General features: G+C 36.8%; 1 protein-coding gene across 1 annotated transcript in view; it reads right to left on the bottom strand.

Annotated features, from left to right (window-relative positions):
- Nucleotides 1-12,157, bottom strand: part of Rok (Rho associated coiled-coil containing protein kinase) — a 403,168-nt gene that overhangs the window by 183,867 nt on the left and 207,144 nt on the right. Inside the window, exon 16 of the mRNA XM_090374570.1 lies at nt 4,131-4,248. Coding sequence (XP_090230696.1) covers nt 4,131-4,248 — 118 coding nt within the window. The remainder of the gene's footprint in view (nt 1-4,130; nt 4,249-12,157) is intronic.

The raw sequence follows: 12,157 nt of genomic DNA, 5'->3' as shown, positions 1-12,157 counted from the left end.
CACTTACTTTTGGGCTGAGCCGTAAATTAGAACAAACCTCAAAATTTTGTCAAAAAATTATCCCCTATACATTAACTAACCTCAACAACAAAAGTTAAAAACAAATGACATTGTGTTCAAGTTTATCTATAAACAAAAAACAAATGCTGCAAATAGCACAGAGTTCACTGAATGTGTTAATATCAAACAGTTATCAATTTAATGTACCTTTACTTTTATAGCACAGTTACTGACTGCTTAAGAAGGACCACAAATAAGCATTCTAGAACATCACTTTGGTGCCATGACACGTGTGACAGAACTTCACCTTGATGCCACTTGACAATTATGTGAGCCGACAAAGTGAATGTATAAGAAAGAGAGATTAGTTCACAGCCTTGATGGGGAAGACAAAATTTATTTCACAGCCTTAATGGGGGAGGAGACCTTTATTTCATAGCCTTAATGGAGAAAGCGATTGATTTTATAAACCCCATTATACAAGAAATAATCAGAAAAATTTCCTGACCACTAGATTAGAATGCAGTCGTCCAGTACAGTGTTTCCCAAAATACTGAGATCTATGGAGCCCCTTCAAAAAATCAAAAAAAGTTGGGGGATCCTATATATATATATATATATATATACATACAAAGGGTACTAGGAAAGTTTTGCAATACAGCTTTGTTTATTTAATTTTTTCAAAGTAATTTCCTCTACATTCAATACACCTCTCCATCCTCCGAAACCAATCTTTAAACCAGTTCTGCCAAGTTTCACTAGGGAGTAAAGCACACTCGTTGTCCCAAGCCCGTAGAAGGTCCTCATCACTGGAAAACCGCCTCCCTTTTAGCTTCATTTTCACATGCGGGAACAGTGCAAAGTCGCAGGGAGCAAGGTCTGGACTGTAGGGAGGGTGCTCGAGAAGTTTCAGTTCTGTCGTGGTCAAATATTCAGTGCAGGCTTTGGCGCGGTGACTGGAGCATTATCGTGATGGAGGTACCAGGTGTCCATTCTTGACTTTGGCCGCAGGTTCTTCATAGATCCAATGACTTTAGGCAGGCATTGTTCAGTATACCACTTAGCTGTGACTGTCTTCTGCGTGTCCAAAACGACACGTTCCACAATTCCACTCGATTTGAAAAATACAGCTATCATTTTCTTCTTTACAGATCGGGATTTTCTGACAATTACGGGTGTGTCATCATCATCAAAGACCCAAACTTTGTTTTGAGCCTTGGTCGGCAGATCGTAATAGTACAGCCAAGTCTCGTCACCTGTCACGATGTTGTTCACATACCGAGATTGTCCCTTATCAAACTTTTTTAACATCTCCCGGCACCAAGTCACACGTCGTGTCATCTGCTCTTCAGTCAGTTGATTGATAATTGATAATAAACCTCAATCTCCCTCAAATTGCTAATAGATTTTGAGGTATTAATCAGAGTTGGAAAGCAAAAGCATAGAAACAACATATTATATAGATACTTGGGATTTACTGGGAGCATAACTGCCCGACCTTTTAGTAAGGATCCTGGTATTATAGTATGTAGTGAGTCTAATTTCTTCAATTTATCTAGTTGATATTATAATTAAAAAAATATGTGTGTGTGTGTGTGTGTGTGTGTGTGTGTGTGTGTGTGTGTGTGTGTGTGTGTGTGTGTGTGTGTGTGTGTGTGTGTGAACACTGGGTTTTTGAAAAGAAAAAAGTTTTATGTTTAAAACAACTGAACTTTATTCTTATTTTTATATAAATATATAATAATAACTTTATTTATAATCAATTTGCTATACATAGAATAAATAATTTGACTAGTTGCAAAGGGTCTGTTTCGCAGAACCCCAGGAACAGGTCTACTGACCATCGGGGTCCATGGACCCCCAGTTTGGGAAACGCTGGTCCAACTGAATTTAACCTACTGGATTTCTTTCTCTGGTATTTCCGAAATGAAAGGATTCTGTGAAAAGGCCTTCTGTTGTTTGGATTAATATCTAAACAAGTGGAAACTTGAATGTGGTACCAACCCATATTGTTCTGAAGGAATTTTATCAATTCTGCACATTTTAAGAGTGAACACTAGTTTTGTCATAGCAACCATTACTAGTTTAGAAACTATCAACAAACTGACTATTAATTCAAATTGTAAATAAAAGAAAATTATACTGGCATCTATTGTGAACATTTTGTGCAATTGTACATACCTATTTAAAAAATATTATCTTTGTCGATTTATCAGCTGCAGCTTCAAGTTAATAAAATCACCAGACAGCAGGGATCTTTGTTGATTCAGGCAACTTCCCAGCCAGTATAAGTTCCAATTCCTTTTTATGTATATAAGGTTTCATATAGGTTTTTATTTGTATATACAGCTTCAGTCTATAATTTATCCCATATTAGCAACCCATCCACAAGATACAAATACAAAAAGATCGTGTCTTAAACTTAAAAAAACTGTAAAAACAAGTGTATAGTAACAATCCACCCCAGGGGCTCACATGTGGTGAGTATGGGCTTGGCACACCCAGGGTCCTGAGATGGATATCATCATTCTTCTCTTTCTTCGTGATACCTTTCTACTTCTAACTCTCTCTCTCTCTCTCTCTCTCTCTCTCTCTCTCTCTCAGGGTAACTCGGGAATTTTTATTATTTTTTTTTTGGCTGGTGCAGCATAAGCCTCAGGCTTCCTTGCACCTTATGGCTAATAATAATAATAAAAATAACAATAATAATAATTCACTACCTCCCTTGCACATTTTTTTATTGATTTGCAAGATTTCAGGAAGGCTGTGAGGACCTTGAAGATGAAAAAGTGCTGTAGGCTTTCAACACTTCAAACCCCAAAAATGATCAAAAAAGTTTGCAAACTGAATTTTGTCTGATCATTGAATGACAAAAGAACAAATTCACATTAACAGAAGAACAATTCATGCAATTCTGGTAGGATATTTGGGCAAACAAAAGAGGAAACAGTGTCAATTTTGTTAATGATGTTTCCTCTTTGCTCAGTTCAATTGTAATGGATGATGAATAATTATTTTTCTAATGAAATCCACAAAGAGGACCAAAGCATGGAATAGTAATCAACATTCTCTCTGCGACAAAAAAAAATTTGACAAAAAATCAAAAACTAAAGTGATGTTCACTTTCTTTGACAGTAATGAAATTATTATTATTCAGAAAGTATTTATCTCACCAGGTAAGACAGTAAACAGAACTGCTACACACAATTTTTGAATTTTTTGTCTAAAAGAATTCACAAAGTAAAGCCTCCATTTCAAAAAAGGGATGGTTCCATTTTGCACTGATTACCAAGGACTTTTTTTTTGGCAAAGCATGACACTGGTGGTTAATCTGCACCCCCCCCCCCCTTATTCCTCTGATTTAACTCAATGAGACTACTTCTTGTTCCCAAAAATCAAATCCATGCTGAAAGGACAAAAGGTGTCTTGTTAAAAGAGTCACCAAAAAAAAAAAAAAAAAAAAAAAAGATGGTACATTAAAAGAATGGCAAAAAGAACTGGCTTATGAACAATTACCAACACTGTTGCAGTACCATGAAAATGGGTTCTGAAAATAACAGAATTATAACACTCCATATCATGGGGGGTCACATACAAGTGATTTTAGGACAATGAGATGGATAAGCTGAATGAAAAGTTGAACTCAGAGTCCAGACCTCACCCAATATCATGGCCACCAATGCAAAGCACTGTTTAGAGTGGATTTTGTGGGACAAACCAGAGAAATCGATTAGTCTGTAGTCAAAACAATCTTCCTCCAAACCAGCACTGTTAGTTGCTTTACAGGAGTAATGGAGGCAAATTCTGGCTGAAACCTACCATTAGCTGGTACAAAGTGCTCAGGACAGTTGAGTGACATACATACAGATTTTTCAATTAGAAGCCCTTTTGGAACTACCTCTGCGTGTGTGCATGCATTCCTACATGATCAAATACTCTCAGTCACATAATGCATACACTTAATTATCACCTTAATTTCTTTGTCCCATGCTTCAGATATTTAAATTATATATAATTAAATGTACTATCTTTTTCAGGTCGTGCTTCGAGATAACTATATTTAAACTATGTATAATATTTAAATATTATACCTAATTGATATTTAAATTATATATAATTAAACATATTACCTCTTTCAGGTCATGCTTCAGGATAGCTATGCTTTTTTCCATCTTTGCATTCTCACTTTGCAGTATGGTTAGTGTCTTTTCTTGTTGGGTGAAATTTTCTAACTGGTTGAGAGTTATCCTAAAATTAAAAAATTATAAGTTTTCTAAAATAAAGCTATACACATTTTCTAAAATAAAGCTATACTTCATCACCAAAGAAACATCAGCTTAATTTTTTAATATGTAGAAATCTACTCTACCAAACTTGAGGAAAAAATATGGCATCAATGATAATCCATTAAAAGAAAATACAAAGGTGAATAAAACTGGAAAATCTGCAGTGAAGACTGAAGGAAGCATCAGAAAATGGTTTAAAATTAGAAAATGGTTTAAAGTTAAACTTGAGAGAGAGAGATTGATTTTTGATTTGGTAGTTGTTGGCGCATCGGCTTCTGTGGCCATATTGCACTTCCCAAGGTTTTTTGCAGTACTTTGATCCAAGCCCGAGGCGGGAATCAAACCCGCGACCTTTGGGTTGCCGGGCAGGTACTTTACCCACTCGGCGAGAGAGAGAGAGAGAGAGAGAGAGAGAGAGAGATGTACCTCATTGCCACTTCTTGAAATTTTTATGGGTCATTTAATACAAGAATGTCAGATACTGACAAAATCAGTACCTTATACTTTTCTACTTCATTCTCCCATTATTGGGCGAACCAATATTAATGATATTGTGGTGTTAAATAGTAACCTGTAAGTGTTTAAGAATCTAACTAAACCAGAAAAAGGTCACAAACAAGTTGGCCTTAAAATTAGTTATACAAAAGTAAAAGATAGTTAAGTTGTGATAAGCGAAAGAAAATTTGAGGGAACATTAACCAAAAATTAGAATAAGATAATAAATTAATATATTCATGAAGAAATAAGATTAGACATGGGAATAAGCAAAAGTAAAGCAGGAAATGCAAAGCCAATAAAATTCATCTCAAAGAATGTGTTAGGATAGTAAAAAAAATACAAGAATACTTAAGCACAAACTCTGTTTATGTTAGCAATGACAGTCCTAACTGAATGATTAATAACTATCAAACAAATCATTTGATTATGAAATCAAAGGCAAGAAAACTTAAGAAGGGGGGAAGGAAAACTTGGCAATGGTTCCGTTATATATACACACTGAATGATCACTGAATTATGACCACCCCTATGAAAATTGAATGCGACCCGTTGACCATGTAAGGTACGAGAGTTAGTCGACCTACATAGATAAGGTGTCAGTGGTTCGGTAGGTAGTAAAATTCCGAGTGTGATGGGTAAAAGGAAGGATTTATCGGACTTTGATAAAGGACAGATTATGGGTGCTTGACGAGCTGGTGCCACGATTTCCCAAACGGCTGAACTGGTGAGGTGTTTGAGAGCTGCTGTAGTTAAAGTGTACTAGGATTGGCATCAAACTGGTCAAACAATGATCTGATGGCAAAACTGCAAAGGTCAGCAAAAGGTTGATGTTAGAGGTGAGTGCAGGGTCCGACGAATCGTACAGGCAAACAGGTGCAACACTGTTGAACACACACACACCTAGTGTCAGTGGTTCAGTAGGTAATAATATTCTGAGTGTGATGGATAAAAGGAAGGATTTATCGGACTTTGATAAAGGACAGATTGTGGGTGCATGACGAGCTGGTGCCTCGATTTCCCAAACAGCTGAACTGGTGGGGTGTTCGAGAGCCACCACAGTTACCTGGACTGGCGTCAAAATGGTCAAACAACGACCCGATGGCAAAACTGCAAAGGTCAGTGCCGAGTGCAACGACTCGTACAGGCGCAACACTGTTGAAGAGCTGACTATCCAATACAACATGGGCCAACCCGGAACAATATCTGGCATGACCATGCATTGCACGCTTGCACGTATGGGCTATACTAGCAGACGACCCCTACGACATCCTCTCCTAACCGAGGTTCATCGGCGTAAAAGACTCGCTTGGTGCAAAGAGCATGCAAGTTGGACATTAGAAGACTGGAAGAGAGGTGTGCTGGTCGGATGAGTCACATTATTTACTCCACACCGTGGATGGTCATGTACGGAATTGGGATCAACAATATGAGGTTCTTCATCCATCATGCATGGCATCAAAAGTGCAGGCCGGTGGAGGCGGTTGTATGGTGTGGGACATGTTTCACTGGCAGGAACTTGGACCCCTGGTGCATGTGGAACAATGTATCAGTGGTCTGCTATCGTCAAATGCTTGCTGGCTGTGTACACCCCGCTATGTTACACTTTTACCCGAATGGTGATGGTGTCTTCCAAGATGAAAATGCGCCGAGCAAGAATGGTTTGAGGAACATAGTTCTGACTTCCAGCATATCGACTGGCCTCCGAACTCCACAGATTTCAATCCCATAGAGCCTTGTGGGACACTATGGAAAGGCATATGAGGCATCTGGATATACCAATCACTTCCATTCCTGCATTGCTGACCACGTTACAAACAGGTTAGATGGCCATACTTCCCAAATGCTTCCGACATCTTGTTGAATCAATGGCACGTTGGATAGTTGCTGTACTGAGGGCAAAAGGAGGACCTACGAAGTATTAGGTAGGTGGTGATAATTCAGTGATCACTCGTGTGTGTGTGTGTGTGTGTGTGTGTGTGTGTGTGTGTGTGTGTGTGTGTGTGTGTGTGTGTGTGTGTGTGTGTGTGTAGTCTTCAATATATATATATATATATTGAAGATTAAATGCAGAAGGCATAATATGTTATGGGTTGAAATTATCTATATAATATTGGTGTAAATACACCATAGTTTACCCATACATTTAACTACATAAGTAGTGTAATGGCATCATTTGATTTTATCTCATATTGTGGCTACCTTCACGAGATACCAGGTATTGCACGCACTACTTTGAATAAATAATGCTTCTCTAGTAGAGGAGACTACTGTTATTTATTCTCAGTGGGCACCACCACCCAGATGCATTTCGGTGCTTGTTGGCTCACTCATCAGTGTGCGGGCAGGTACCCTGATAATGCAGACATGCCATTAGGGTTGCAAAGTTAACTTCACAACCATAATGGAATGCTCATCATACATTTCTTTTTTACTTCAATCAAATTTGCATGCAAGTACTGCATAAGCATTTAGGGAAATTCCGACTTACATAAGAGTTCCGTGGAACGCAACCCTTATGTAAGTCGACGAGTTTCTGTATATCATCCCACTTAAGTTCATGCATAAAGATTCGCAAATTCAGCTCAGAAGACTACTATAGGAACGGGCTTGCAATCCTGGGCTTACCCAAGCTTTACCTTACATCTTGCATAAAACTTTCATCTATTCTATACTCTTCATTCTTATTTCTCCAAAATTATTAGAGCAATCTGAGGATGGAGGAGAAACTACTTCTAAGCATACTACTATATCTTCACCTTTGTGGAATTCAGGCACTGACATTCTTACTCCCTTAGCCATTTACACCACCTCGATATCGCCAAGTTTCATTATGCCTGAACTTAATATTTTAACTTATTTGCTAATTTCATGCACATTAACACAGATTTTACCATGTACAACACAGAGGGGTTGCCACTGTCCAATTCTGAGTAGAGGGCCAAACATAAACAACTCCATTTCTTTTTCAGCTACAGTAAGGTCCATATGTGGTTCTTTTCCTTGGACATGGTAAGTCTGCTTATACTATATGCTTTATTTTTGCTTTACATTTTAATTTTATATCCTTCATTCTCTGTCTGATCAATGTGTACTCAATGTATCGACCAATCTTCCACAGCTGCTTTGGCTCTTTGTCATCTTACAGGGATGGGATACACTTAAATAGAAAGGGTGCAAGAATATTTGCTGATGCTACAAGGCAGTGTTAGGTGGGTCAGAAAACTGCTAGCTTGGGGGGGGGGATACAAGGATTAATAGATTAACAGTAGCCACTGGCAGAGGTGAAAGTGATTCTTGCACTGCTTCTATTGGAATGAGCAGCAGCCTGTAAAACAAGATGCAGGATATTTCAGAGACTGCTGGGAGTCATTGCAGTACAGGTAAACACATGGTTTGTGTTAGGGTACCTAAGAATAGGAACAGGTACATGTATACTTGTGTGTACACCAATGCTAGGAGTTTGGTAAATAAATTTGATGAATTTGAGGTATTGCTCAAAACAACCAAGGCAGATATTGTTGGGATATCAGAGACGTTGTGTCACACAGATATAAGGAATGCAGAACTGGAATTTGGGGAGTACAATGTGTACAGAAAGGATAGACAGGATAGTAAGGGAGGAGGGGTTATGCTATTAGTTAAGAAACACATAAAATCCAAGGAAGTGAAGCCAGTCGACATTGCTGGACAGTGCAGTGGCGAGACAGTTTGGTGTGACATAAGCATTGGGAGATCAAAATTGAGAGTGAGAGTAGGAGTGTGCTGTAGGCCTAATGACTCTGATGAGTATAATAAGAACCGGTACAGGGAAATAGTGGGCCAGTAAATCAGAGAGTCTTATAATGGGGGATTTTAATTTCCCAGATATTGACTGGAATTTGTGGGTTGGTCACTCACACACTAGCAAGGCTTTTGTGGATTTATTGGATGATTGTTTTCTACATCAGCATGTTCGGGAGGCAACTAGAGGGAGTAATACTCTTTATTTGATTATCAGTAGTAATTCTTCATGCATTAAGTATCTGCAGATAAAGGAACCACTAGGTGGCAGTGACCACAGTGTGCTGAAGTGGGATTTACTCAAAGAGGTAGCTACCATCAGGAGTAAAGGGAAGGGTTTTTGCTTTCGTAAAGGCATGTCAAGGCATAAAGGCTTAAATGGATGTCAGATGAACTAATGAGACGTATGGCAGAGAAGAAAAATGCATGGGATACATATAAATTAACATGTGACACAGAGGCCTATGATAGATATAAGTTGATCTGTAACCAAGTTACAAAGGAGGTTAGACAGGCGAAGGCAGATTACGAGAAATCTTTGGCAAAGGATACAAAGAAAAACAGCAAAGAGTTATTTACTTATGTAAACTCTAGAAGGAAGGGGATGAATCAGATTGGTCCACTTGATATCGATGGTTTGACTGTTGATGATCCTGCTCAGGTAGCTAACAAACTAAATGAATATTTTGCATCGACATTCACACATGAGGAGTTATTCAGCAAGGGGAATGACAGCGGTGTATTCAACTCTGGCAGTAAGCTAGATAATCTTGTAATAACTGATAGTAAAGTGGAGGAGAAATTGTTGAAGATAAACACAAGAAAGGCACCTGGAGTGGATGGGATCTATCCAGTTATATTAAAGGAGGCAGCAAAGGAAGTAAGCAAACCCTTAGCCATAATTATGAGAGCTTCCTTGGACTCAGGGGAGATACCCATAGACTGGAGATGTGCAAATGTGACCCCAATTCATAAAGGAGGATCAAAGGCTGACAAGTAATTACAGACCTGTGAGTTTAACTTCTGTTCCAGGAAAATTAATGGAGGCACTGGTTAAAGAAGTACTGCAGGATCATCTAGACAAGACTTCAGTTATAGCTCGGACACAGCATGGTTTTGTTAAGGGGAAGTCTTGCCTGACCAATTTGATTGGATACTATGATGCAGTCACAAAAGAACTGGATGCAGGGAATAACTTTGATATTACACACACATAAATGCTAATACACACACATAAATGCTAATACACACACACATACATATATATACACAGTATTATTTATTAAATAAATGTATTAGTTTATAGGAAGGAGTATCACAAAAGACATACCTAGATAAATCTATGGAAAATGTTTAGGTAAATTATAGGCAAACTATGGCATATATAAAGGCATAGGGCACATAAACTATGGCATATATAAAGGCATAGGGCATATAAACTATGGCTTATATATATATATATGCCGTAGATATATATGCCTGTGTATATGCCATAGTACATATATACAGATCATTACTTTAAGTTATTAATTGCAGAAACAATGGAAATGAGATTAAATCCCAAATCTATTAATGTAGATCTTACAATATCTTGGATTCGTGGACTCTATAATGCGCATGTATAAATAGTAGTTCATACAGTGGTCAGCATAAATAATCTTGTGTTAAGTTACAAAAAAGTTTGTATAAAACGGGGGGGGGATATCATTCGTGATCAGCGTTTGACTTTTTGTGAACATAGCAACGATACGAATAAGCTAGTCTCTTAAAGGAAGTTTTAGACAATTTTAAAGTTTAAATTATCTGTAAACTGATGTATATTTATTTTGTGGTGTTAAGATTATCAAGACAATTTCAATTCTCATATTAGCATATGTTATTGATTGGTTTGTGGGATTGATGGCTGTTGACTTTCAGCAAATCTCAGTGCACTAGGTTGGATATGAGTATTGAATAAATGATGATTTTAATATGTAGCTTTTTTAAAAAATAATAAATTGAATTAATTAACATGGTACGCTAATCACATAAGAATGCATTTATACGTGATTGAGTGTTGAGAGAATTACAGTCCTACAATAAAGGTATGAGTTTTCTCTTATTTAAGATTAATAATAATAATAGGACATATTGGGCTTTATTGCTCTTTCATTTTTGATTAATAAAATATAATAGAAATTAAGAAACTTAAAATTTATATAATGATGATCAATGATGATCACTCCTCATATATATATATATAAAAATAAATTAGAATGAGGATTAAAAAAAATAAAAATAATGCCAGCAGCATGGCAAGACAGAAGAGCGAAAATTAGTCAAAATTAAACATAACAATCAAACCAACAGGGAGGGAAGAGAAGGGTAAAAATATTGCAGCAGAAACTCTCCAAGATAATTTAGAAAATCTAAATGCAAAGAAAATAAAATAATAATCAATTAAATTTTGAATGCCAATTAAATAGAAATTTAACGGCACCCCCCCTCTGACAGGCACCAAGTCCAAATTTATATGAAATATCACCAACAGAGATATAAACCAACTACAATAAAATAAAACGAAAATAAATGAAAAATAGGCTGACCATTATGTCCCATCTCAACAGAGAACCGAAAGGCCAATAATGGTCATGGAATCGCTGCATTTCTAACACCAGGTTTTTAACAATTGTTTCTCTACATGGAATTGTTATTCAATTTCTAAACATTAGATGACTTTTTATCTTTTTATTTTCAATTGGAGGTGTTTTGTGTGTAATTGCATTTAGATTTTCTAAATTATCTTGGAGAGTTTCTGCTGCAATATTTTCCCTTCTCTTCCCTCCCTGTTGGTTTGATCGTTATGTTTAATTTTGACTATTTTCACTCTTCTGTCTTGACATGCTGCTGGCATTATTTTTATTTTTTTAATCCTCATTCTAATTTATTTTTATATTTCAAGCATCATGTAGAGGAATATGCTTTTTTCTGCCTCTGATATATATATATATGTATATATATATTATGTGAGGTAAAAGTTAGGTAAGAGTAATAAAAAAATAAATTAAATATGGCTATGTAGCTATCATTAGAGGCAGCAAATGCACATCCTCCACATGATGCCTAATTATATCTGATAATTAAAATAAATATGATATTTAAATAAAATCATCAGCCAGTAGTACGGCAATAATGCAGAGCGAAATGAAACGCAAAATAATATAAAATAAACAAACAGGGAAGGGAAAGTAGAGATAATAAGACAAAAAGGTAGTCGATAATCCCCTGTATAATTTAGTCAATTAAGTCATTAAACCCAATTAATAAAAAACGATATAAATTTAAATAATGCCAATTGTAAATAATTTAGCGGTACCGCCCTTGAAGGTACCAGTTCCAAAAGACGTGAAATATCACCAAAAAAGGGTTAAAGAAACTACCAAAAAACTAAAATATCAAAATAATAGACTGACCATCATGCCCCATATCGACAGAGGACCACGAGGCCAATAATGGTCATGGAATCGCTGCATTTCAATCGTCATACAAATCATCGCAAAGGCAGAAATATCGAAGAACCAAACCACCCCCCCATTCTCCGATAGATCAACCAA

The sequence above is a fragment of the Mastigoproctus giganteus genome, chromosome 5, assembly GCF_048544385.1.
Source record: "Mastigoproctus giganteus isolate SK-2022 chromosome 5, ASM4854438v1, whole genome shotgun sequence".
Taxonomy (NCBI): Eukaryota; Metazoa; Arthropoda; class Arachnida; order Uropygi; family Thelyphonidae; genus Mastigoproctus; species Mastigoproctus giganteus.
This window is presented reverse-complemented; position numbering and strand designations above follow the sequence as displayed.